General features: G+C 40.1%; 1 protein-coding gene across 1 annotated transcript; it reads right to left on the reverse strand.

Moving 5' to 3' along the window:
• Positions 1-1503: 1503 nt before the first annotated feature.
• LOC115450034 lies at positions 1504-22594 on the reverse strand. The gene is made up of 13 exons (XM_037440531.1): positions 22298-22594; positions 12345-12548; positions 11783-11986; positions 10847-10918; positions 9991-10193; positions 9747-9755; positions 9432-9705; positions 4487-4545; positions 3928-4060; positions 3647-3856; positions 3180-3380; positions 2524-2672; positions 1504-2440 (listed from the first exon to the last, which is right to left on the reverse strand). Exons 1-13 carry the CDS (start codon positions 22361-22363, stop codon positions 2347-2349), a joined length of 1878 nt encoding a protein of 625 aa, XP_037296428.1. The 5' UTR covers positions 22364-22594; the 3' UTR covers positions 1504-2346.
• Between the last annotated feature and the right edge of the window lie 3726 nt (positions 22595-26320).

Genomic DNA, 26320 nt, shown 5'->3' on the forward strand with positions numbered 1-26320 from the left:
GTCAGCAAGTACATGTAGTGTCAGACGATGTAAACAAATCTTCATAAATATTGAATTTAAAGTAATATAATCATATTCTCAATTGTTCAGTGTGTTTATTAGTGTATTTGTTAAGTTTCGAAAATGACTCAGTGTTGTGTGAAAGGATGCAAATCGAATTCACGCAACAAAGACCCCGAAATATCTTTTCATAGGTTAGTAACTGTTTTTACCGAAAATTAGTAAATATCTTGGTATATTTACTTTTTGGATGTGTTTTTATCAATTAAAATTATATGTGGATCTTGTTTGATAAGCTTTGAACCCTTTTAGGCGTGATTTATATCCATTAAAATCATTATGTTTGTTTACACACGAGCTTAGGGATGGGTGGATTTGTTTAGAAATTATTGATATCGATATTTTAACAGACGCCCGTTTATCAGTTACGGTTTTTGTCTTTGAAAGAATGTTAGAGCACACATCAATATTGTATTGTCCAGAACGACAAACTAAGTGAAATTAGAATATTTTTTTAGAGTACCAAAAAAATTAAAAACCAAGACAAAATGAATTGAGAATATTGGGTGACGTGATTGGAATCCTACACCAAATATATATATTCGTTCTTTACATTTTGAGAACAAATGCATAAACCACACGTTTAATTAACGCGAGTAAAAGATAACTGTTTTCCAACAATATTCCCGATAAGTAAAATAGTAATGATTATTATACTTCTCCTAATAGTAATATTACTTTAATATATTGCTATGAATAAAATTTGAATTGTTATAGTATAACCAATGGAACATAAAAGAAACAACATAAAGATGAAATGTAAGATATAGTTTTACAATTGGCGGTCTTATGTTTCGAGCAACCTTTGCATGCACGGAAATAGATACATAATCATATTGTTGTTATTACGCTATCTTATTACATTTATCACGTATTAAGTAAATATCTTAATCTGTAACTTAAATTTTTAGCAAGGAATAGTGCGACATACACATATAGATCAAACACAACTGGATGTTTGTCACAACAGGTACTGCTTTCTTACAGTTACTTATAAATCAGTTTCAGTTTGTTTGTTTATATTATGGTTTGTTATATTTATATTATGATAGAACCTAACCGTTTTCGTATTTGATCTTTTTTGGGCTTGTTTGTCTCTCTTTTAATTCTTCGATGTCGATACAAAATTTTCGGTACTAGCATATCACTATTGTAAGGGGCGAAGTCGGCGCCATTTTATGCATTAAATGTGCCGCATGTCACGTGACCATATTACTCATTCTCTATACTCTTCTATCATTGAGGTGTCTCAGAACAATGACAAGCAGGTGTACATATTTCACTATGGATCGCACAGACTATGCTACAGTGATCCAGTGTGAATATAATATTATAAATTGCTTTCTAACTTTTCACGCGACCGACGCGATGGCACGAACGGAATCTTGTAGATAATAATAATAACGTGTTAAATGTCGAGTTACCGAGTAATCAAACATTACGTCAAATATAAGATTCATTTATTTATATTACTTACTTATATCTAAATGATGTAGTACAAAAGCTTACTTCTATTAGTAAATTTAAATTCGACTCCTGTGTCGCGTCTGGTGTCGCGATGAAAAGACCGTCTATACTTACATTCGCTTACTGACACCAAATATACACCACTCTAAAGAGACGAGAGAGCATGTCGGGCCGCGATTAAGTATGTATATATACTTAATAAATAGCTTTCGCCTGCGGCTCCGCCCGTGTGATCTTTTTTTCGGGATAAATACTTACTTTCCCGGGACAAAAAGTAGCCTATAGCACTCAGGAGTAATGCGAATGCCTATCAGGTAGTGAAAAAAAACAAAATCGGTTTAGTAGTTTATGAGATATATGTATGTTGTTATCGGAACGCCCATTTATCGCGGAAGGCTTTAGGTTATAAATATAACATCACGCTATAACCTATAGGAGCGGAGTATCAATGAAAAATATTGCAAATTGCATGGCTTTTGAGGGCTCCCATTGCGTGCGCTGCGTACCTAAATGGTTAAAATTATGCAACATCACGTATGACGGAATTGTTCCTCTAAAAAGTTTTAAAAAATATATTATAAAACTAAGTCCCAAGCCGCATCTGTCCGCCTGTGTGAACGCGATAAACTCAAAAACTAACCAAAGGGTTTCGATTTTTGGCACAGAGACAGTTTAGGACCCTGAGTAGGACATGCTACTTTTTCCCAGGAAACTTTTCAGCGGGTGAAGGCGCGTCACTGAAATATGAATCACTCCCGAAATCTACGTGAAGGTAACGTTTGACCGTCAGGCGCGCCTTGTCTGCACGCGCTCCTTCGCCTACAGGATCACGATGCGGCCATTCTTGTACGCGGTTCGGAGCGGCGCTTTCTCACTCATGTCGCCGGTGAGCGCGGTATTCGTGGTCGCCCAACTGTGGAACAGAGTCACGTGATGAGTGCATGCGTGAACGCTGCACGGCTCGTGGCGCGAGGTAGGATGGGACGCAGTGTGCACCTGTGCGAGAGGCGACTCGCGCGGCGGGCCCGGGAGCCACACAGCGCCAGGGCCAGCGCGAGCGCCACCGCCGACACCTGCAAAAGCACCAGCAGCGCCGCGCCCGCCACAACTGCGTACAGGTTGCGCGGCAGGTCCGCCTCCGCTTCCTGCAGACAACTCACAATGTATTCAATAATAAATATTACGAAATTACGATCGCTGACATGACAATAAACGACAGTGATACAACATTTTTGCAGCAAAATGTTATCATACAAAAAACCGTATATTGTCGCTATCTCCCTCGATTTGTCCTCCATTGCGGGACAATGCAACCGTTTTATTGCCTTTTGACCATCATTTGTATATTTGTTTGTTAGTTAGCTTAGCTGGCAATTTAAATTAGGCACTGACTCTAAAACAAATATTTATAAAAACAAGCTAATTGTTGCATTAAATTGAATTAAAAATGCTAGGTAAACTCGATAAATAAATTAACAAATGTAGGAAAAAGCAATTAATTTTAATTAGTCACTGCCTCCAAAATTTGTAACCAGTATATTCCTATTAAGTTAAATTATTTCTTTTTGTTAGTGGTTTTTAAAGACGGTAAAAAATTATTAAAAAGTTTTTATCTTAAAACGATTCGACAATTATATTAGATAGTTAGTTACCTCAATCTGATCCGCTATAATTTTCGGCAACGTATGTATTCTACTTAGAAAATTTAGTAACGCTTTGATGTGTTCTCGAAGGCCCAGTGCCTCTTGGATGAATTGCGCCTTCTGGGACGCCAGCCATGCCATTAGCCGGTTCACCATCCAGCCGCACCACGTCGCCTCCGCCAGTATCAGCGCGCACATCGCGGCCCCGTACTGCACAGATCATCACATTATGTCACAACTCACAACACGGGCATCAGCTACTAATAGCGCGACCCAGACCACCCACAGACAAATGCTTCGTCGAAATCTAAAATGCCTTGTTGCAATACTCGTAGGGTAGATTCGCTAAAACTCGCGAAGCAAAGTAGCGACATGCCGAAATTCTTTTGTTAGGAATTTTTCACATTTGTTAGGATTCTCACACACACACACTACAAATTGAAAAGTGCGTCATTTAGTATTAAAAGATTGTTCACCACAAAAAGCAGCAAGCGTCGCACTCCCGGACGGCTGCAGCCGAGCGTGGCGACGGCGAACAGCGGCAGCAGCACCAGCGCACTGCCGCCCACCGTGAGCATGACGGCCATCACGCGGTACTCTGCAGGGAACACCAAGCGCACCACTACGTACGTGAGGGGGTCCCATTTGAAGCGCGCCGCCGTCACCAGTGCGCCGCCCCCGATCATCTGCAACCAACGTCACTGTAGTAGCCATGCGACCGTTTTTGACGGTGGGCGAGACAACAATAGCAACTCACAGCGAGCAACACATTTACGTTGGTGAGCAGGATCGGCAACAGCCGCACGCAGCCCGCCATGAGCCTGCTGATTGTCTCGGCCGGTCCCGCTGCACGCTCGCTCGTCTCTATCGCCTGCAGCGCCATGCTTGCTCTATTCGTCATTCATATCTTATCGTTTGTGATACACTATCAGATAAACACAACGCAATGGAGCGAGGGCGAGATCTGAATAAAACGCAAGGGTCCGTCTGATATCCTAATATGTTGTAGGTAAGTACTAGCTTTTACTTGTGGCTTCACCCGATAAATAGGCTATCCAACACAAAATCATTTTTCAACTCGAACTATTAGTTCCAGACATTAGCGCGCTCTAAATAATAGTATAGAGTACATATATATGGATAACGATACCTATATTACACGATTTGTGGTTCACTAATTGGGTTTTATAATTAAAGTCATTCTATCCTGTTTATTGTTGAATATTATCCATTTACTTATTAATACATAAATTTTGTATAAATAGTATTAACTATTTGTACAAAACAACTATATATTGACATCAGACATTACTTACAATTCATAATCACCGTGTATAGGCATATAAAAGTGGTGTGGACTGTAAATCAACTTTATCTACGCATGGACTCGACTCCCGCCGCGCCGGTACGTAGGTACTACTTTCCAGTGTTGGTGCTCTGTCGTGTGCCCTTACTCCTGACTCCCGACTCCCGCGACAGCGCAGGACCAAACGGTTGTCACACTCCTGATCGCAACACACATCAATGTCCTTAGGTATTTAATATTTTGCAATGTTTTACTAGCCCATCATTACACATAGAATTACATTTATCGCAATCGATGACTGACTTAACATTATTGTTTCCAAAAGCATTGCCAAAATAATCTTATCTGCGGCTACAAGGCCAGTCAGCCTAAACGCTCGCGTTCTATTGAATCATACCTATGGTATCTATGCCGACTATATAATAATAGTAATATACCTATAGTTATCTATAAATCCCTTTAAAATATAACAATAACTAGATACTGAGGTAAGTACATAAACATATTATATTATTATAACTATGGTATTATGCCGAATCTTTCTATTATTATCTGAATCACGGAATTACTTTTCTTCTACTATTAGCTTGAAGTTGGCTCTAAAGACGGAATGGTTTATTTTTAAAATGTTTGCTGTTATTTGTTTACTCACGACAATGAATGGTTTTATTTTATCTTTAAAAAAGTCGTTAGGAGCCTTTGTTATCACACGTGGATGCGATAACGTAATTTTCCTAATTTAAAATTAGCTACTTATAGATATCTTAGTTTGATTTTCTTTCGGCCGGTTGATAATATCCCTTGATGCTTCAGATTTCTTAGACGATATTTTAATTTTGTATACATATAATATAATAACATATTGGGCTAATTGTGTCAATTTTATATATTTTTTAAAATTTTATATATTTTTTTGCAGTATAAGTATTTATGTAAAATATTCCTATTGATTCCTTTCGCGAAAATTGGTAACGCCACAAATGTTCCCGTTTCTTTTTGCTACATATTTTTAATCCACTAGACACCCGCTGTAGTGTTGTATGTGCGCTAATTGTTATCTTTTTAATCGGGAAGCACAAATTTTAAAATAGTGACAATGACTATAAAATTATTATAAGCTACATTTGGATCATATGATTGAAACATTCCCAAAAATATATGGTTGTTAAGACAATCCTTAAATTTTTCATATTATCAACACTACATATAAGTAGTCATGCCTTTTTATATACCATTCACATATCTAATTTACATTTTTTTCTTTTTATTGGATATTTTATTATTTGACAGGTATGATCAGATAACCCCAATTTTATTTCCTCAGTCGTATATTTATAACCCAGATTGTGTGCGAAATTATCGATACAAGTCTTGCTTTTTAGTCTAATTGGCGAATTGACTACTATTTTAAAATTTAAATTTATTTATACGTCCGGTATATTTGTTGAAGATGGAGATGTATTTTTTCCGGTTCTTATAAAATAATTATACAAAAGATATGCATATCCATGAGTTAATATGTCGAGATAAAGTAGATTGGTAAGTTTTGTATTCTTGAATAGTACCTTTTTTTTTTTTTTTGGTTTCGCGGAGAAAGTCCCTTATTACTACCGCCCAGCCTTCGTGGGGGGCGACTGAGCGGTTATGCTGGGGTAACCGTGCCTTACGGCCCGGCGTTGAGCCGCCCGGGGGATTGATGACGACCTTCGGGCGGCCGCCGGGCCGAGTCCCTAACCCTATATACAACTTAAACCTATGCACGGCCTACCAGCTAAAACTCCGCGGTGGCCCTCTTCGGCGCATTCGGGACGGCTGCGGGCTTCCTCTGACGTTGAAGTGTCTAGTCTGCGACCGCAGCCGCCCCTGCGCGGTGCCGCCTTGCGGCCCGTCTCCTATGGGGGGGGGGGGGGGGGCTCAGAAGCCCCCGCGCACCGAAGGACGCCCTCGGCATCTACGGCAGCGTGAGGCCAACTACACACTGCCGTCCAACCCGGGGGTTAACCGACAAATGTGCAAAGATGCACAGAAATGCACTAGGGCGGACAGCCCCCTGCTGCCCGCCGACGACCCCCTTCGTGGCCCCTATTAGTCGCCTCTTACGATAGGCAGGGGATACCGTGGTGGAATTCTCCAAACGCCCCCATTCCACAGGGCGGATTCTTGAATAGTACCTACATACTAATATACCGTGATTTTGGTTTATTGCTTAGAACAATTTGTAAGTCTAAATAAATAGTGAATTAAGTAATTGTACTGTTAATAATTTAAAGTAAATGATTTTGATAATTTTTTCACTCGTTCGAATTTGCTAATGTTAGTAACGTGGTGACAATTATTGTCACAAATACGTCGCGCGTCGCTGTCGCTACTCGCTACAGTGTTGTCAATGACCACGATAACAATGCGTGTCAGAGGGTCTAATTCGAAAAACGAAATCCGTAGTTTCGGATGACTGATCGTACATTTTGTTACTACGAAGTGTTACGGATGTGATGACGGATTCGACGACGGATCCAATCGGTTCATCGCAATATTTCAGACATGAAATTTGTAAGAACTTATACCACCCTTATACTTATAAAATGATTTTTTGAAGTGCTTCAAAGATTGGAAAAAACGTTGGCACAAGTATAGTATCCCAGGGGGATTACTTTGAAGGGGACAAAATAGATATTCACGAATAAATAAATAATTATTGAAAATACACAAAATTCGCGATACTTTTTGAACACACTACGTAATTAATATTCACTCAATTTGACAGAAAGAAAAATAATTGAAAAATATTAGCGCGTTCCAACAAACAAACTCTTCAGCTTTATATGTATAAAGTATAGATTAGAGGACAAGAACACAAGCTTAGTTTCGATATCCTTAACTGGTCGATAAAGCAACTCATTTGTATCTGTGTCTCGCAGTGCGGGTTATTGGGAAAAAATTTTAACATTCTTCCCTAATGGCGGACATCACAACATTAACCGCCACTCTCCATCAGAGGGGCACAAAGTGTTAGGGACAATCGAAATAGCAATAAAACACAGCTGTACAAAAATAAATTGTTATAATTTTGTATTAAACTAATCTAAGTTTAACAATGTAGGGGCGCACCTCCCTCCAGTTATTGTCGTGAACACAAGTGGTGCAAGGGAGCGCTCTCCCCTCTACTCTCTCTTAACGCTATTTGGCACCAGGCGCAGGGCGAGCCCCACTAACAATACTTATACAGTAACGACACAGTCCACGAATACATACAGCCTGTCATGTTCAGGCAACGAGCCGGCCAACTGTTGGTGCGCAAGAACTATGCACTGGCGCCCGACTTGCGCTGCAGCAACAACGCCGCTCGGATAAGTGGTGAACACCACTCGCTTCATTCGCTTATGACCTTCATTTTGAACTATATACGTGCCGATGTCACACGATATGTTCTTATAATCTGTGCTTATACCATCAGTAACTGCTGTACATCCCGGAGCCCGTACTCCGGTGTCCGCGATACTCGCTGCCGAATACCGATGCAGTTACACTAACGAATATCACATGAGGCATGTTGCAACATTAACTAGCTATAAAAAAATATGGCAGTCTGTTGTCGATAGTGCTACGTAACGAAAACAACAGTGTTGAGGCTGTGCTGTCCGGCGGAGGGACGCGGCTCGCGAGCCGCGGGAGACGTCGCTGCCGTTGTCGGATATCGCGCTTTTAACATTATCAACTGAAAAATCTTACACTTGGGATTAAAGGTGGAATAGAAAAATTTCGGCTTTTGCGTTTAAATACATACTTTTGGCGCATTGTCGCAGTCATTTTGTCGGCAAAGAGTCATGAGCCGAGTGTTAGTCGAAGTCAAATATAAATGTCAGGAGAAAATAAGGGCCAGCCGAGACCTTTCTTCACACAATTTTAAACCTAATCTGACACTAGGGACCATTCGCCCGTCCACCGGAACCAGCCTTGACAACATCATGGAATGATACGTTGACTTCAAGTCACTTATATCTAAATGCTTAACTAATAATTTCTTCCTTACATATACGTATAAAAGATTAAGAAATTTCGATTTAGAATCTAAGTCAAACGGCGCAACATGATGTATCGCAATGCGTAACTCGCTCTAGTGCGGGAGTTCCCAACCCGGCGCACACGCAAGGGCGCGTACATGTGTGTCAAGCGGTGTGAATACATTCGCTTTTGTAAAATATCATAAATATGTTAACTAATATCATAATACCATTCATTGATTCAATGGGTCATTATTTCATAACGCGAGACGTCAATAGTGATGTGATTAACGATTAAAAATTGTTACTTAATGGTTATAATAATGTTAAAATTAAAAAGATAACCAGAGTCCAAAATATATTATTATCTGTTAAGGAGTTATATAAGAATCTAGGTAATCATATTATTATTACGTATTACGTAGATTTTATAACGTTTAACTAGGAAATATTTTACATTAATTACATTATATGAACATGTTACATGCTGATTTTCATATAAGTAAAAGGGGAACAAGACAATATTAAATTAAGTAAATTCCGTAGGAGGCGCAGTGAAGAGGTTGGGAACCGCTCTAATGCGATGCGTCGCGTCAGCCTTCGTGTGCTCGGCGTCGACGCGGCCGAGTCGAGCGACTACACTTGCATCGATTCTATCGATACAGACATATTTATAATATTGTATAACCACTTTTTGATACACAAAACACTATGAAAAAAAATAGATTTTGAGCACCATTGTGATTTACTTAATTAAAACCTGTCGTATCATCAAATACTACTCAAAAAAAGATCCATTTCCTTTGTCTTGTAAAAAGTACCTAAACCTTCAATCTACCATTAATTACAATATGTTTGATCAAACACTTGTTTTTCAGTAGCAGTGCCATACGAATAGTCAAAATTGATACTTGAATAGTGGAACCTAGGTTCGTAGCTTTATTATATGTCTGCGTGCAGGATGAGCAAAGCGGCGGTGGGGGCGGGAGGGGCGGTGGGGGCGGCGGCAGCGGCGGAATGCGGCGGCAGGCGCGCGCGCGTGGCGCGGAACTGCGCGTGCACCGCGTCCCACGCCACGTCGCGCGCCCCCGCCGACATCGCGGCCGCGGCGCGCCGCCGCTCCGCCGCCCCCGCCGCCCCGCGCACGTCTCCGCACGGCGCGCGCCCGTGGCTGCGTGGCTCCTGTCCGTGCTCGGCCCGGCGGCGAGCTCGCCGCGGTACTCTCATCCTGAAATAAATTAACAATACTTATAACAATATACAGGCGACCCGCTACGGCTTCGCACCGGTAGTACAGTATATGTATAATGTATATTATGCCTTTTTTTCCGTCGTTTTGTGGGCGTTTGTACAAGACCGCTCGAATTTAGTTTGCTTAGGACTCTTCGGTCGCGGCATTGTTTACATTTTGCGATATCTCCGAAGATATTAATTTAGTTAAATTATATGATATCATATGCAACGTAACACACACCACATGTTTCGGGTGATACAATAATATAAAACCACCTGCTAGAAAATCTTGTCGAGGATGGTGTACATGCGCAGGTTGGCCTTCTTGGTCCAACCGGGCGGCGGATGGCGCGCGTCGCCCGCGTCGCTGTCGTCGTCGCAAGCGGACGTGGCGTCCTTGTCTGCGGCGGGCGCGCGCGCCCCCGCCTCCCGCGCCCCGCGCGCCCTGCTCGCCAACTTGCGCGCCATAACGAACGCCGCCACCTAACCAGTCACCACACAACGATCAATTCATACATAAATAATTATGCCAATAAATAAGATACACTTACAAAGGGAACTCTAAATGAAGAACTAGTTTTTTATTGCTTTAAATGACACGACGAGCTTGCCGTTCGCCTGATGGTTAGCCATACGACCGCCCATAGACAGCAAAAACACCATCCAACACCTTGAATTACAAAGTATTGTTTGGTATACCACTGCGCTCGCCATCCTGAGACATGTGATGTTAAGTCTTATTATGTCCAGTAGTTACACCGGCTACAATATCCTTTTAACCGGAACACAACAGTGACTAGACATTGCTGCTTGGCAACAGAAAAAATCATTGCGGTGGTACCTACCTAAGCGGACTCTTACATATGAAATTTCTACCACCAGTGACAGTGAAGTAATGAGATTCAAGAATTAGTAGTCATATATCCGTTACGTTTTGGCGGTTACATCACTAAACCGATTTTGATGAAATAATGAATAGGACAGTAAGTAATTACCAAATCGTACGCAAATCTATTTAGTTTATATTTAACGTAAATGTCGGTGGCAGGTATTTTTTTTTGGTGAAAAGGCAGTCGCGTGCCCCCAGTAAAGTGGTGCAGGGATGTGTCATACGTGAGTGATGGCTGGTGACTTACCTGCAGCACGGCGCCGAGCACTCCGAACACGGCGATTACGAACGCGTTGTTGGGCGCCTCGCGCTCCACCTCCTGTACAAACATCTCAGTTATTTTCAAGCTAACAATGGCCGAGATTCCAGTATGCAACGTTTTCTGTGGGTTATTAGATATTAATGCGAAGTTATGGCCTTCAAACTAACGATGAAACACACCATGTGGGCCGCAGGCTTTGTTATGTATCTATAATACATTAAAATAATTCTCATTTTTCTGATGGCAGTGCTTACATTAGGCTGTAAACCATTTTGGGTTGGTTTCCTAGGTTGAGTTACATAAAATTTGTGTGTTTCAAATTACAAACCCCAATCAGTCCTTAAAGCTTCAGACTTATAATGAATATACTGCGGACTGGCGAGAAACGATTGAATGCTGGATATTGTACTGAGACTGAGAAAATTAATATGATACATATGTATAGCTTAATAACGAGGTGGACAGGGAATTCGTATGATGAGTGATGGTAAGCATCTCGTCTGTCCACCGACGTTCTATTACCCTACGACAGTAGATCCCTCCTTTAAATGTAATTATAAGTCACTGCCCAGTAACTACTTATTTGTCAAACCCGCAAAGAAATTATTGTTAATCCACCAGAAATCCACTGTCTGATTTTCCGGTGACTTTTTTTCTACTTTTGGGCACAGAAGTATTATTACTTCAAGTAACGTCATATTAGTTTTTTTATGTGACAAAAAAAATTAAATGTGTAAGTGAAATTTGCTCATCCTTCCACGAACTTTTGGAAAGTAATGCACTATAAAACCACCACCGACTAAAATCAATAGATTTGCGCTAAAAGGGGGGGGGCTCAAACCACCAGATTGAGTGGTTAATCCACAAATATACCATCACTGGAATGGGTGTTGAGTGTGTTATGTGTTACATAGGGCACACCTCGATCATGTCGTACAGCGGGCGCGCCACGTCGCGGTACCGCTCGACGGCGAGCAGCGCCGGCTTGATGTCATGCAGCAGGTCGATGCCGCGCCGCGCCAGCTCCGCCTGCGGTGCGCTGCGCCACCACGCCGCCAGCGACGCGCCCATCCACGCGCCGTACCCCACCTCGCTCGCCGCCAAGCACACCACGCCGCACGCGTACTACACCACAAGACATGAGTATACTTCTCCCCTACTCACTAGCCACTACTTATGTGGATACCTACATATTATATACTTAATATGACATAGACAATTCCTTACATAAACGACTCTCACATTGTAATTTAAATTCGAAATTTGGATTTCTAATACGAAATAATTTAGTAAATACTAAAATACGAAATAATTTAGTAAAAATTACAACAAATTCCTATTTCTTTCTAAAATCAACAGATGACTCCTATTTTGGTTAGCTTTAATATATTTGTCATCAAACTGTCTGAAAATCTTTGAGGGAGACCTATGTTGGGCAGTAGACTTGCAAAGGCTTAAGAAGAAGCAAAAATAATTAACTGACGAGGTGCAGACAGCGCGGAGCGGCGCGCGCGGCCGAGGTGGCGGCTGCGGCGAGGTACACCAGCGCCGCGAGCCACACGCCTGCCGCCAGCACGTACGCGGCTGACACGCGATACTGTGCTGCGCACAGGAACCGGAACCACGTGTAGGTGCTAGGGTCCCACGCCAGCCGCGCCGCCGTAGCCAGAAGCGCGCCGCTGTACATCTGCACAACACAACTCACCTTACACGCTGCGAACTACACACTTGCAATCTTCAACTAACTCGCATCTACTTAGGACGCTGTCAATCATGTGCAAGCGTTCACTCGCACATTTGCTATGCAAAAACACTAGGCGCCAACTATTAAAAGATAACATTTTGAGAAAAAAAAACATGTTATTAGGGCCTCATTAATTGGGATGAAAATTTTAGTTAACCGATTTTCCTTAACCTTCGGTTAACCAATAAGGGTAAATCATTAAATATTGATGTTTAATTCAAATGAATTATGAAGATAACATTTTTGACGCAAAATTCTATCATATGCAAGAACCGGTTTGTAACCCGGTTAACACTTATCGTATTGTTTGTAACCCAACCCCAATCATAACCCCAGATTTATTAAATTATAATATGTAGAGATAAAATCTTGTCGAGAGTTTACTTGTGTAGACCCAAGAAGGCGATAAGAACATTCATACATACATACTATTACAAACATTGCAAGTTAAATAAAAGCTTGTAAAATAGTTACAATCGGTTAGAGGCGTTGTATTGTACTAAGAATAAGTACCTACTGTATTCTCAATATCCTTCATTATTTAGAACAATAGTACGTTCATGAGTTATTTATTATACATAAAATGTTAAAAGGTCATTTGTGCGATAAATAAATACACAGTATATGTATTGTGTCAACTGTCAAGCTAGAGATAAGATACAAAGACGCAGTTGTGATGTATGTCGAGTGGCGGGCGCCCGTGACCAGGGAGCACCGACGCGGCGGCGACTGGCGAACCATCGCATGGTATAGGTACTATAGGTGCATCAGCTCGTTCTATAACGTGTAACCGCAGTGACACTGAATCGTCGCGTCGGTCAGCGTGCCGGAGGGCATACGTTTGACCCTGCTGATAGGCACTCTTTGGATCGACTTTATGAAACTTTGAGTAGTTATGGAAAGTACATAATATACTTGAACAGTGTAACTATAATATGAGGGTATTATATTATGGACGTTCGTGTCCATAGAATATACGTCAATGGTCAAGAAGAAGAATTTTGTATAAAATGGCGGACACATAAACTCGTTATTATATTTTTTACAACGTATTCAATTTATTCTTTGGGCATTGAAAAATTCTCTTAGAAATCTACAAGTTGGTTAGGTTAGGTTGGAACTGTGTACATGAAATAAAAGTTTAAGTGTAAAATTCCTTTTTTTACACAATATTTCCGTTTATGTATTGTAAAGAATTCGTAAGCAATGTATAAAATAAATCATTTTTTCTACATAACCTGAACGTTTAAGGCATTCTATAGTATTCCTAGTTATTGTTTAGAATACCGCAATAAACAGATCGCCTATAACGTCTATGGGCGTGCGTCGTGTGGCAGCGCGTGCAGAGACCAACACAAACACTGATGGCAAGTATTTGGAAGCTAAACGGGTTTAATGTGGAGCCGGGCGGCGGCGCTTCGTGTCGTGACCTATTTAAACGAACGAGACATTGACCCTGTGTGTGGAACGAGTTTCGACCAAATCGATGACGGGGCGCATCGCAGTTGCATTTCGTATGTCGGCCGACTGCTTCACACCCTTCGCTCTCTATTAAACGCATGCGAGTCAGAAAACACATTGCACACCTGATGCGCATCGGTCTGCACAAGGCATGACACATAATATTTAAAAGTGCAACAATGTTATCAAAAGTGTGTAGGCATCGATCAGGCGGCACGAGGAGGCCACGGCGCGCTGAAGAGCGGCTCGATCGAGGTTAACGCCTGTCGTGAAATATGCAGACTCATCCGTTTGTGAAGGCTCCTCGCTGACGTCAGCGACGTCTACGCGCGCGACTAAAAAATCTTCTAAAAAGTTAGGACAAAAAGTCTCGTTCTAAAGCTGTAAAGACGTGCGGCGAGGCGGTCGCGCGACCCTCGATGCTCGTTATGCGGTGAGAGCTCGAGAGACGGCCGAGTGCCGAGGAGTGCCGTCGCGCGCTCAACGCGTCGGCTCGCGGCTCGCGACGCAACTTGTTACACTTCCTATTATAGCCAGTTATTGTATTTCTTTGTTACTTTTTGTAATCGTCTTATGAATATTGGCCGAGCATTGTATGATTGGCGCTTTATTTTAAAAGGAAGGAATATTCGTTTACATGATCTATTAGCAACTTTAGAGGTAGGAGTAAGTTGCGAGCCGATCGGCATACGGTTGGAGACTACTTAAGTACTGACTGCAGACGCCTGATGAGATGAGCACAGGGTGCTGATAAGTGATGGCACGAGACAGCGCAACAAATTAAAACGATCTTTCGAACGCGATTACCTTTGTTTATAAAACCTTTAAGATATTGTAATGCTTTGCAATTACTTACTGGCATAATGTATGGTACGCAATACTTAGTAAGTTATTACCTGTTAAGTCGCTAGCAGTAGCGAAGGGTCCATATGACCCGATTCCTACCGGCTTGCCTTTCGTAATTTATGTAAAATCTAATTATCATTAGAACGATTTACAGACCGCATTTATTCATATTAGTACATATGCTATATTGTTAGGGTTACCTTTTGGAAAATTACACTCTTCGCCACTGATCGCTAGGTGATAGGTAGCCACTGAGTTCTCAGAAGCACGGCACAGTGACACGCTATTCCCACACTGCGAGCAACGCTCTGTCGAAATTCTCGAAATTAAAACATTATCGAAGCTATTGTGTGGCGTAGTGTATACACCTAAAATCTTATTTCATCCATTACCTGTATAGCGAAATAGTGATTGGGGAGTTACCTACGTTGTCTTATCTCATTTCAAATTGCGGTCGACGCAATGAACCTTTTACTGACTACATAATGGGATAATTTTAGTATTTTCAACTAGCCTTCTGTCTGCAGTCAAACTTGTTTAAAATAAAAACCTTCTGTTTATAGAAATACAATAAAAATACTTACTAAGAAGCTATAAGAGTACCTGTGCGTGTCAACTGTTCATTACTAGGGCTGCACTCCCATGGGTTTCATAATGAGGGGCGTTGTCTAATATGAGGGTGTTTCACAGGCCCGGTTGTATAATTATTAAGCGTGGAAAAACCAGCCATTTAAAAAAAAAAACAATAAGTAAAATGATATTCTAATAGTGTGTCAAAACATGCCTGAGTTTGTTATCACAAAGAATGACAAGAGAAAAGAAACATATAAAAGGGTTTTGCCTACTCAGATGGCCCTTCGCATACTAACATAGACAACGTCCACTGAACATTCCCAAACGCTCTTAAAGAAAGCCGAAGACCCGTGCGCGATCGATAGCGTTACCATGAAATGCAGGAAACAGCTGGAACGTGGCCTGTAGATGCATTCACGTGAAGTCTAGCGCTCGTGGTGCACGTTGGCTCGTGTAGGTGACAGGGGTAGGGTGCATTGTTCGCGTGAGTAATACCACAACTACAGCGCACTAATTATGAGTAACCGCAGAGGTGGTACCTGCGCGGACGCAGACCAGACGCGGCTGTGTGCCGGCCGCGCCGCGCCGCCAACTGACGGGTGCTACCATTGCCGCGGCATCCCGGTTAACAGGAGCCTAGCATAATGAAGCCGTAATCAGTTAAAAGTCAAATAACTATTATGTCGCCCAGAGACCCAATATTAAGTACATAATAATTTTATAAATCACAATAAAATATTGGTGGATCTTTAGAACGCAGGCAGTGCCACTTGCATGGAATGTTGCTCTGTACTTGCGGACATTATATTATGAACGACGCGGCAGATACAGCGCCATCAGTCACACGACACCTCGACATAATACCCTGTCTGCCGTTCACACACCCATGTGCGCTCTTCACAATGCATTAGGTATGCACACCACAAAACCTAAGCAAATCATCAAACGATTAAGTTATATTGGTCCACTCCCTCGATTTTGACAAATTATATAATATAAAAAACAAATATCTATAATCTAACTGTGGCCACAACTTCGTCTGCTCGTTAGATCTACATTAAGGTGCCCCCAACAGGAAAATGGCGCGGCACGGTACCCGATTTTTTTAAGCTATCTACACGAAATTTATAAAACATAAATGTAAAAAAATTAGCATCGTATATCTACAGTATGTTATCTTAACTGTATAGTTTCAAATTTTTTATAATGTCTATATTGTATTATTCATTTCACAACGAAAATACCACTAAAATTGTTGATTCCCTGCATCTCTTCCCGAAGTACACACACCTCACGCATTTATTCCCGAAGTGGTATGCAAAGGCGTAACCAGGGTATCCACTTATCGCCAAGTTTGTAAGCAGAAAAACCCAAACATCACTTTGCCCGACTCGGGATTCAAACCCAGGACCTCAAAGCGCTGCCGTGCCGAAGTGTTGTGTGCGTTCAGGAGTAAACATCGTTTGAATTTGCAACCAACACTATTAAATAGACAATTTATTATTTTGGTACCTTGTTTAAAATTTTTTAAATGACCTAACACGGATTTTTAAAATAAATTATAATTCCTAAATCTGCATAATCCCGCCGTAACCTGTGCACCCAAAATGTATAGAACAGATGCTCAAGGACGTGCGCTACGAAAGGGTCTTAAACATATCCTCCTCTACCTCCCCACAATTAAACAAAAAGAAACAAAATTATGCGTTATTCAAATGTAATTTTTCGAATCGGTCTGAAAATTCGTTATCTCGGGGGTTTTAAAGTCTGGGTTTATGATTTTGGAGACAAATTGTTCCGGTCAAATCCAGTAACAAAATTTTAATAACTAAAAAAAATATTAATAGTAAAAGCACAGTTTTAAAAACAAGTTTTTATTTAAATGCTCGAACATAAAAAATATCATTAAGTTTATTAAAACATTCTTTTGAACTTTGTAGAGATACAAGCTTTTCGCGAGAGTTTAAAACAAAGTTTAATTCAATATAAGTTTTTTAAGCATTTCAATAAAAGCTTGTTTTTAAATATTTTGTTTTTTTAATTAATAATTACCGATAATTAATCACAATAATTACACAGTTCTGCAATGGTTTTCCCCTTCCAATTTTGATGATTGATTTGAATAGATTTTGAGGCGTTGATAACGGGAATTTTTTTTTTAGTAATCATGCGTCTTTCTTTGCCAAAATTACCTACGCCTTCCTAGTTATTAGTTATTATTTTATTTTTATAGCTTCTTATTGTGCAAAAGATACACTGAATGATTGCAGTAGAGAATACGGAATAAGTGCTCATTAATCAAATTAGTTAACTATAACTGAATTAAATAAGTGACATACCGTCTTACCAAAAAAGATCAATATTTTGTACAAATAGCATCATTTTTTTTTACATAATCAGGACTTCCGAGCAATTCGTAACGCTTACCTAAACAATGTCATCGATTCGATGAAAAATTGAGTAAAATTGAATAAGTAACTGGAAATCTTTTAAGGAAGAAGAAGTGAGATATTTTCTAGGAAACTATTAAATTCCTTATTGCGTTAAAATGCGGGACGTCCAGCAACATCAGTTACAAACAAGGAGGATAATGCGCAATAGACGCAAACATTGCGGTTTTAACTTCATTCTGAGAATTAGGCAATGATGCAAACACTCGCGTACCGTTTTTAGTTGGAGGATGATAATTTTTCATTCGCAATATCTGCAAATTTAAGTTGCGATGACGCAACGTGCCGTGACGAACACTGTCTAAGTTGACCTTACCGAACACAGCGTTCTGTGGCTGAAGCCGTTAAACTACCTAGTGTCGGACTACACCGAACGGTAGACATCTTTCGAGGCGCGGCCAGACTTACTGACTGATGAGCTGACGTCAAAACAGCGGCTTCTTGTCTCGCATTTGCCAGAAATGTGATGTCAAAATGTTTATTTTGAAGTCTGAACGTTTGAAGTTTTAACGAAATCTATGAAGGGTGCATTTATGTGCAGAACTTACTTAGCACAAGTAATCCGGGCCACCATGCCGCTACGTAATATGTGCAGTCAAAATAAACAAGATTGCTGTCCTGGAGAATGAATGTTTACAAATTTCACAAGCCATGAGAGACATCCACGTTACATCTTCCAACAAAACATTTCCCAATACGTGTTTCTCATATTTCTGCCTGCGCCGGCATTCTGTTGTCGTTACTCGCCGGCTGAATACCAAATTCATGCAAATCAACAAATAGTTGGCGGCGCGGCTCGGCTAGGTTTGGCGTTTGAAAATACCCATAGGACATCAATGACGTTTTACAAAAAACATCTTAGTTGGACATAGCATGCCCTGACCTAAGAAAGTAGCGACGCTAGTAGTCTCCGATTTTTCTAGGATCATATATTCCGGAATTAATGTTTTATTTCATAAAAAGAAATTACAAATTTCAATACTGTTAGTGTTAAAAATGTTGATAAACTAGATCAAACTTAAATTTTGCGGCATGTGTAGTAAAATCAATTGCAAAAACAAGGGATTTTTGGAGTTTGAACACCATCACAACCTACAAAACTCAGACTTAGGGCCCACGCCCTGTGACTTGAGAGAAGTAAACGCGGGAAAACTAATAAATAGCAGCACTATCTGGTTGCGTGGCTGACGCACCTGTCCGCAAGGCTTGTACCCTCACCTAAACTTCGGAGCATGCAGGCGCTGGTGGGATACGATGAGACGTCGCCGCGCGGCACGATGTAGTGAGCTCCACGGGCGCGGCGCGGTGTCGGCTCGGGTCAAGGTCGCGGTCCATTACTCCTTTAGACGTGACTTTACATCACACTCATTCAATAATATGCGCGTATGCATTTTGAGACTTTATTTAGTGTGCAATTATTTGTACAAATCAAAGACGAGGCCAGAAAAATTACAGTTATAATTATTATCATTAACAAAATTATCAGTTATAATTATTATTATAAATATAGTCTGCATTAATACTGCTGCATGTCGCGAGCCTTAATGAAAGGAATAGAGTTTAGGGAAAGATACTGAGCGTCTTGAAATCGCCGTATTACGCGATGATGGTGGAAGAGAAAGCAGCGCAAATGACAAAACGAGTCCGGCGTGAGGTGATTTGTTGATTGATGGTCTCTAATGTGATGATGGCAAATTGTTTCTATTAATATCATATTTTACGTGTCGAGGCTATAATGCTGCCTGATACAAACAAACTCTGCTGTAAATATTTGCAACAGATTAATGTTCAGTTTAAGGTCTGCCAAAATATTACGTGGGAGTTAGACCAAGCCTTATGCTTAACGCGTGGTAATTAGTAACATATTTAATAAATTATTTATTAATTATAATTGTACAGCTGTATATTGTACAAGGAGCACGCACCGAGCGTATAAAACGCTCGTTACAACTTCGGCATAGCACACCTTCAGTTTAGCTTAAAACAAATCTGATAGATTGAAATAATTTATTTCTAATCAATAAAACATTAAACATTCTTTAGATTCAGTAAGTATTCTTTTACTCAACCACCGGTTCGGAAAGCAGTTTCCACCAGAGAAGGACGGGATTTGATTGAAAATTGAAATTGTTCTTCGATTAGTATTCAGTATATTCTGTTCAATGTTATAGCGCGCACAGATAGAAACAAACCAGCTATAAAATTAACTCGGAAGAAATTAGATAGTGTAATACGCAGCCCCGAATGCAGCATTCAAAACACGTATTCAGCACATGACGAGTAATAGTAGATCTGTTTACTAAACATCATTCGGCGCCTGACGCGAGTATTCCCGGTAATGGAACCCGTATACGTAGCGGGTACTCGGAATGCAATGCGCCGAACACGTGGCTCTGCATATTATTGTCGATTATAACAAGAAAGAAGGGTCATCATGCCGGTTTTGCGGCCACCTCCAGTAAGCGACCACTAATTGTCTGAATAGTTTTCTTTAATTACAAATAATAACCTTTATTTTCATAATAAAAACAAAGAGTATAGTTTGAATATTAATTCGTTAACTGACAGGTGTGTGGACATGCTGTAAAATAACTTGAAAAAATAGCGAAGCACGCGACGTTCAAAGTTTTGTTACTTATTAATATACGTTGTCTGAAAACTCTGTTTTGAGTATGAAGTGGAGTTACTTTAATTTTGTTTTGATTTCAATTGCTTTATAGTATATACTCACAAATATACTCGCAAAATCTTATTTTATTTTGCTTACTCTGTTCTTAATACTTAAATTATGATTAAGTATACAATTCAGTATTTGGTGTTGATTAAGTCTTAAAAATGATAACGACCATAATATATTTTCTTGACAAAACTTTGACTAATTCTCACTCATAAAAAGTGGTCGAGAATCGAGTAAAATCGAGCAAAAGATTCCTAATGAGTATTTTTTAAATTTATTAATTTAATAAATCAAAATCTGATGATGAAGTACCACTAAAATGATTATTAATTTATATTTAATTATGTCTAATTTATGATTCGAAGTGCGATGTTTTATATTTTCTTTCAAACTAGACTATAGGTATTGAAGACCAATTTATATGGTCGCCATCTATTTTACAAGTAAGAACAAACATATACACATATATTTTGACTCGACTAAAGTTAACAACTCAACTGAGTTTACATCGCCGTACTATATCGCACCCAAAACATTTGTGTATTGTGAAGTTAACATAGTAGTTACAACATTGTCTTTGGTAGCGCCAGGTGGTCGGTCCCGGCCGGGTTTTTGTGTGAGGTCCGGGACGTAACGAAAATCGGAAGTGCAGTGTGAAGCGTGGTTCGGATAGCTCCGAGACCCGTGATAACTCTCATTGGTACTGAAGGGTGAAATCTTTGTGCTTAGTCGTTATACGATGTTCGTCTCTTCATACCTATACAATGTATTATAAACATACCCACTACAGTCTATAAAGACGCAACGGACAATCAAAATGTTTAGAGCGTGAATCAGTCAGGCGCGCGGTTGCACAGTGTATTAAAATGGGCTTTCTGTAAATTGAGAGCTTATTAACAATTGACATGTCTTTTGTATTTTAGTATCTAAGTTCTGAGATCTAAGTATACATATATTTTTAAACACACTCCAGAGGATTCGGCCTTTGAACAACGAATACATAAACCTTCCGGTTTATCTATCCATATTTTTTTTTTATGTTTGCTCAGCGATAACTTTTTACCCTATGGTCGGGTTTAAATGATTCATTTGGAGTTCGATTTGGTATAGCCTCGGAATGGTCCCATATTATAATTTCATTGGTGTACGGCCATGAACTTCGAAGATGCAGATAGGAACTTCTCATAATCAAATAGGATTTTGATGATTCTTTTTGTGTTGGGTTCAACCAAGTTTCAAGATACTACTATAGCAAAGGAATCGTCGATTTGAAATGAATTTGCCAGAGAAGCTAAGTAACAAACAAATATACAAATACGATGTTCCAATTTAAATTAGGCATCGACTCCACAAAATATTGAATGTGCGTATAGTATAACAATGACAAGAATTGGAAAGAAGTTTATATTGCTTGTCTGTGTAAAGTTTAGTTATTTCTTGGATGGTTTTGTTTTTTGTACTCAGTTTTTCTTTTGTTATAATAGGTGGGTATTTATTTTGACGTAAAGAAAACCTGACATACCGCCGCACGGTGTTGACTAGTTTCGCATGAGTAAAGAATTTATCTGAGTGAACACGTCAGACACTTGTAAATAGTAAATACCCAGTGATGTTGAGTCATTTGGTGTTTGTTTATAACTTGCACAGTAAATGACCGATCGCCACGACCGCTCATCAGGACTCACCGCGAACGCGATGTTGATGAAGACAAATATCTTCTCAGCGGTGCAGAGGCCTCGGGCGCAACCCATAGCGCGGGGTAAGGCCGCAGGAGCGACCGAGCACAGCTGTACGAGTGGCACCACTCACTAGTCACTACACGCGGCTGTGTTTACGTCAGAGGAGCACGCCGCCGACATCGACCGAATACAGTGCGACAACGTGCATAAATACAAACGTACTGCGCGCCCGCTCCGAGACGCGCCTCGTAAGGCACTGGCCGGAGTGGCGAGCGGGAGGCGGCAGAGCAGTGGCGCGCCGCGGTGTGGAGCTTCGTATTCGTAGAAGTGCGAGTGGCGCGAAGGGGCGCGGCGGGACGCGGCGGGGCGCAACGCGCCGGAGCGGGCCTGCTGCGGGTCGGGCTGGGCGGCATCCCTGTCGGCAGCGTGGTCTATGCGTGCTAAGCTTACAAAAGCTGATCTACTAGGGAACACGAGTCACGACACTCTATGCGTTGTTGATCGCTGTTGAACCACTCCTGTACTTTTGTCCCAGACATAAACATTTCATAAATAATACTAATTATTTTTAAAAAGTATACATAGGGTGATTTTGCTGTCTTTAAAATTGTTATTTTCAAAGAAATAAATTTATTTTTAGAATATCCTTGATATTTACTTCAAGGTGCATTGTCATCACGACCTTTTACCTAGTGTTTTTATTCTAAAAACTTATGATTTTTTGACAGTTGTGGACCATTTCAATGCCATTGCAAATGATTCCGTATTCTTATATCATTAAGGATTTTTTTTAAATAATTTGAACAATTATAAGTAGCATTATTTAATATCTCTATACTATCTATACTACCTATTATATAAAGCTGAAGAGTTGGTTCGTTTGAACGCGCCAATCACAGAAACTACCGGTTCGAACTTAAAAATTCTCTTTGTGATGGATAGCCCACGTACCGAGGAAGGTTATAGGCTATATATCATCACGCTATTACCAATAGGAGCGGAGTAATAATATAACATTCTGCAAAAACGGGGAAAATGCTTCCGTTGCGTGCGCTGCGTAAACGGTTTAAGTTATGCAACAATCATGAGTGACGGAATTGTTCCTCTTAAAAAATCTAAGAAATATATTTTAAAACAAAGACCCCAGCTACATCTGTCTGCCTGACTGAACGCGATAAACTCAAAAACAACCTAATCAATTTCGATAAAATATTATATGGAGTTAGCTTGAGAACCTGGAAAAGACATAGGCTACTTTCTTTCCCGGGAAAATATATAGCGCGACTTTTATAACAGAAAACTATCACATTAGCGGAGCCACGGACAAAAGCTAGAGTAATTACTTACTTACATATATCTACTTATTATAAAAAAAAAAAACATAAAATCCGAAAAATAGTTTTATTTTCTCAAATCTATCCGTTTGAGCATTATCCGCTCCCACGAGAGATGTGGCTGAACTGAGTATTTACTGGTCAGTGCTTTCACTGTGTCAATGCAATGCACGCGTCACTGGCACCGACTCCATTCCGCGCCAGCAGGCAGATTGCGCGCAGTCACGGCACATAGGGCGGTTAACGTTTTCGGAACAAACCCAGTTTTGAGATGACTAAGTATAAATAGGCCGACGTTGATGGCTACAGAATAGTTGAACATGGCACTAGGTATTATTGAGTTTTCGAACTAGGAAAAACCTACGTACCGTTTCAGTAAGCGTTACAAATAGTATTTTTATTACGTAGGTACTTACTACTTATACTACTTAAAGGTTTTTATCGAATACTAAACTAATCTTTCATGAGTCATGACACTTGGATTCTTTAAAACGAAGTAGCCACGTGGTTGTTGAGCAGCATCCGGAGTGAGTAGCGATCGCCGAGTTGCTCAACAGCAACACAAACATTGTAACTGGGTGATGTTTACTCGACGCGCGCATTACTGTCAGCTGCACATCCAGCTCATTCGTGCCACTATAGAGTGGGTAAGTACATTGTTTCATTCCAAACTTATACTTATTAAATTACTTAATAAAAACATAATAAATTAGCCAAATTTACACCTGATTGCATAAGTTAATTATCAAGAAAATCCAAAAAGGAAGCAAAGTACGCAGGTATGTCGTTATGGCCCTAAGAAAAAAATCGGCTCCGCGATTCCGTTACAATTATGATTAATTTTGTCCCGTGGATGGCCCGTCTCAACAATGTGTCCATGTGTTTCCTACTTATCCTACATGTTACACATAATAAACGTTAATATTTCAGTTACTTAAATAAATACATTTTAAATCCATGTTTGATTCGGGTGCAATACGCTAACGAACGTTTGAGCAAACATCAAAATCAACACTTGTTTTACTTTCTGTTACCTATTCCTCGCGTTGTTCAGGTATTTTTTTTCTAATAAGTAATTATTTATGATGATATCAGTAGGAGTCACATACAGTGGAAGAAGATGGAAATGACCACGGAGCTGTCGTTCAATAAGTGACTTTCCAAAATGTGCGGACGTTATAATTTTTCAGGGCATTCACCGTGACACAGGTGGCACATGTTAAACCAGACAATATTTCTCCACAGCTACAGTATATGCGATAGAACTCTTTGAATACCCAGGTATCTTTATTACCTACATTCGTCATGTTATGAAGCGGTAAGTTGCGGAACCAATAAGAAAAATACCTTATAAAATCAGACATTTGCTTCCAACTTTCTACATTTACTATTGATCAGAATCAAAACAAAACAAAAACTTGTTGCATAGTCACGCCGATATTTATCTCGCGCAGAAATAACTGAGTCGACGACCGTGGGCTGTGGTCGTGGTCACGGTCAGATCAGCCGATACTCCTGTACCTCAGACCACTATGGCACTATAATTAACGCAAATGGTACGTACGCAACATTATTCATTATTATATCCCACCAATAAGACGGAAGCCGTTTTCATTAATCAACCAGTACACTTGGAAATTTCAGATCTTTTAGTAGATATGTAGCCTCTGAGTTTTAGATTTTCGCCATCCATTATGCTGTAACCTTGTACTACCTAATTACATAATACCCATGCGAGTGATAAATATTGAAATAAGTACGGTTACAAAATATCCTTAAACTGAACAGAGAGTCTTTTAAAGGGTATGTGTTGATATTGGCAATTTAGGCATAAATAGCCCTAGTTCCGGTTTTTTAAGATTAGCTGTACGGCTTTAAGCTATCAAGCTTCACGTCCCTTACTTATTTATCCCCATTTTAAGGAACAATCCTTAGTATTAAGTGTCTGCTCATTCCGGCTTTTGATTTTAAAGCCTCAGAATTCAGATGAGGGAATACACTTACTACCGAATATAACATTTTATCACCTGCTGGGCGAAATAATATTTGGATTACTTTGTATGACTGGTCAACTCACCTCTACGTCCAGGGCCACTTTGATGGACGGATAAAAAATACGAGTGCCTAAATGTATGTATGGGATGTTACTAAGTGAAATATTGTCTTAACTATTATTATAACTAAGTACTTAATTATTATATATTATTTTTTGTATGTTTGTTTGTACTTAATGGATAAAAACAATATTAGGTAATGTTTGGTGAGAGACATATTATATTCTCCAAAAAGTGTATAATTGGTCTTTCATTCCTAGAAAGGACTTTGACGTATACCTATATAAACTACCATGTATGCTACTGACGAACAAAATACGGAAGTACAGGCAATGAGGTAGGTGCGCAGGTAGACGCGATATAGTCCGACGTGGTTGGACATGTTTTCGCTGCGGACGCAAATACCTTTGTGCATGATGTTTAAAATTCATTGTTTATTGTTGTTAGTAAATATGCCGACTCCGGCCTGCTGGAGCGGACCAGCGCGGCGGTACGAGCTGCGGCGGTCACTTCACTCGCCAGTCACCGGCCGTACATCTTATGAATTAAGCAATATCGACATTGACTCTGGGCTAACTACTGTCCACTTCACATTTTTTTATACCTAATTGATATTTATAAGAAAGTTAGTAACTTTCTTC

This window comes from Manduca sexta, chromosome 19 (genome assembly GCF_014839805.1).
Source record: "Manduca sexta isolate Smith_Timp_Sample1 chromosome 19, JHU_Msex_v1.0, whole genome shotgun sequence".
NCBI classification, from domain to species: Eukaryota; Metazoa; Arthropoda; class Insecta; order Lepidoptera; family Sphingidae; genus Manduca; species Manduca sexta.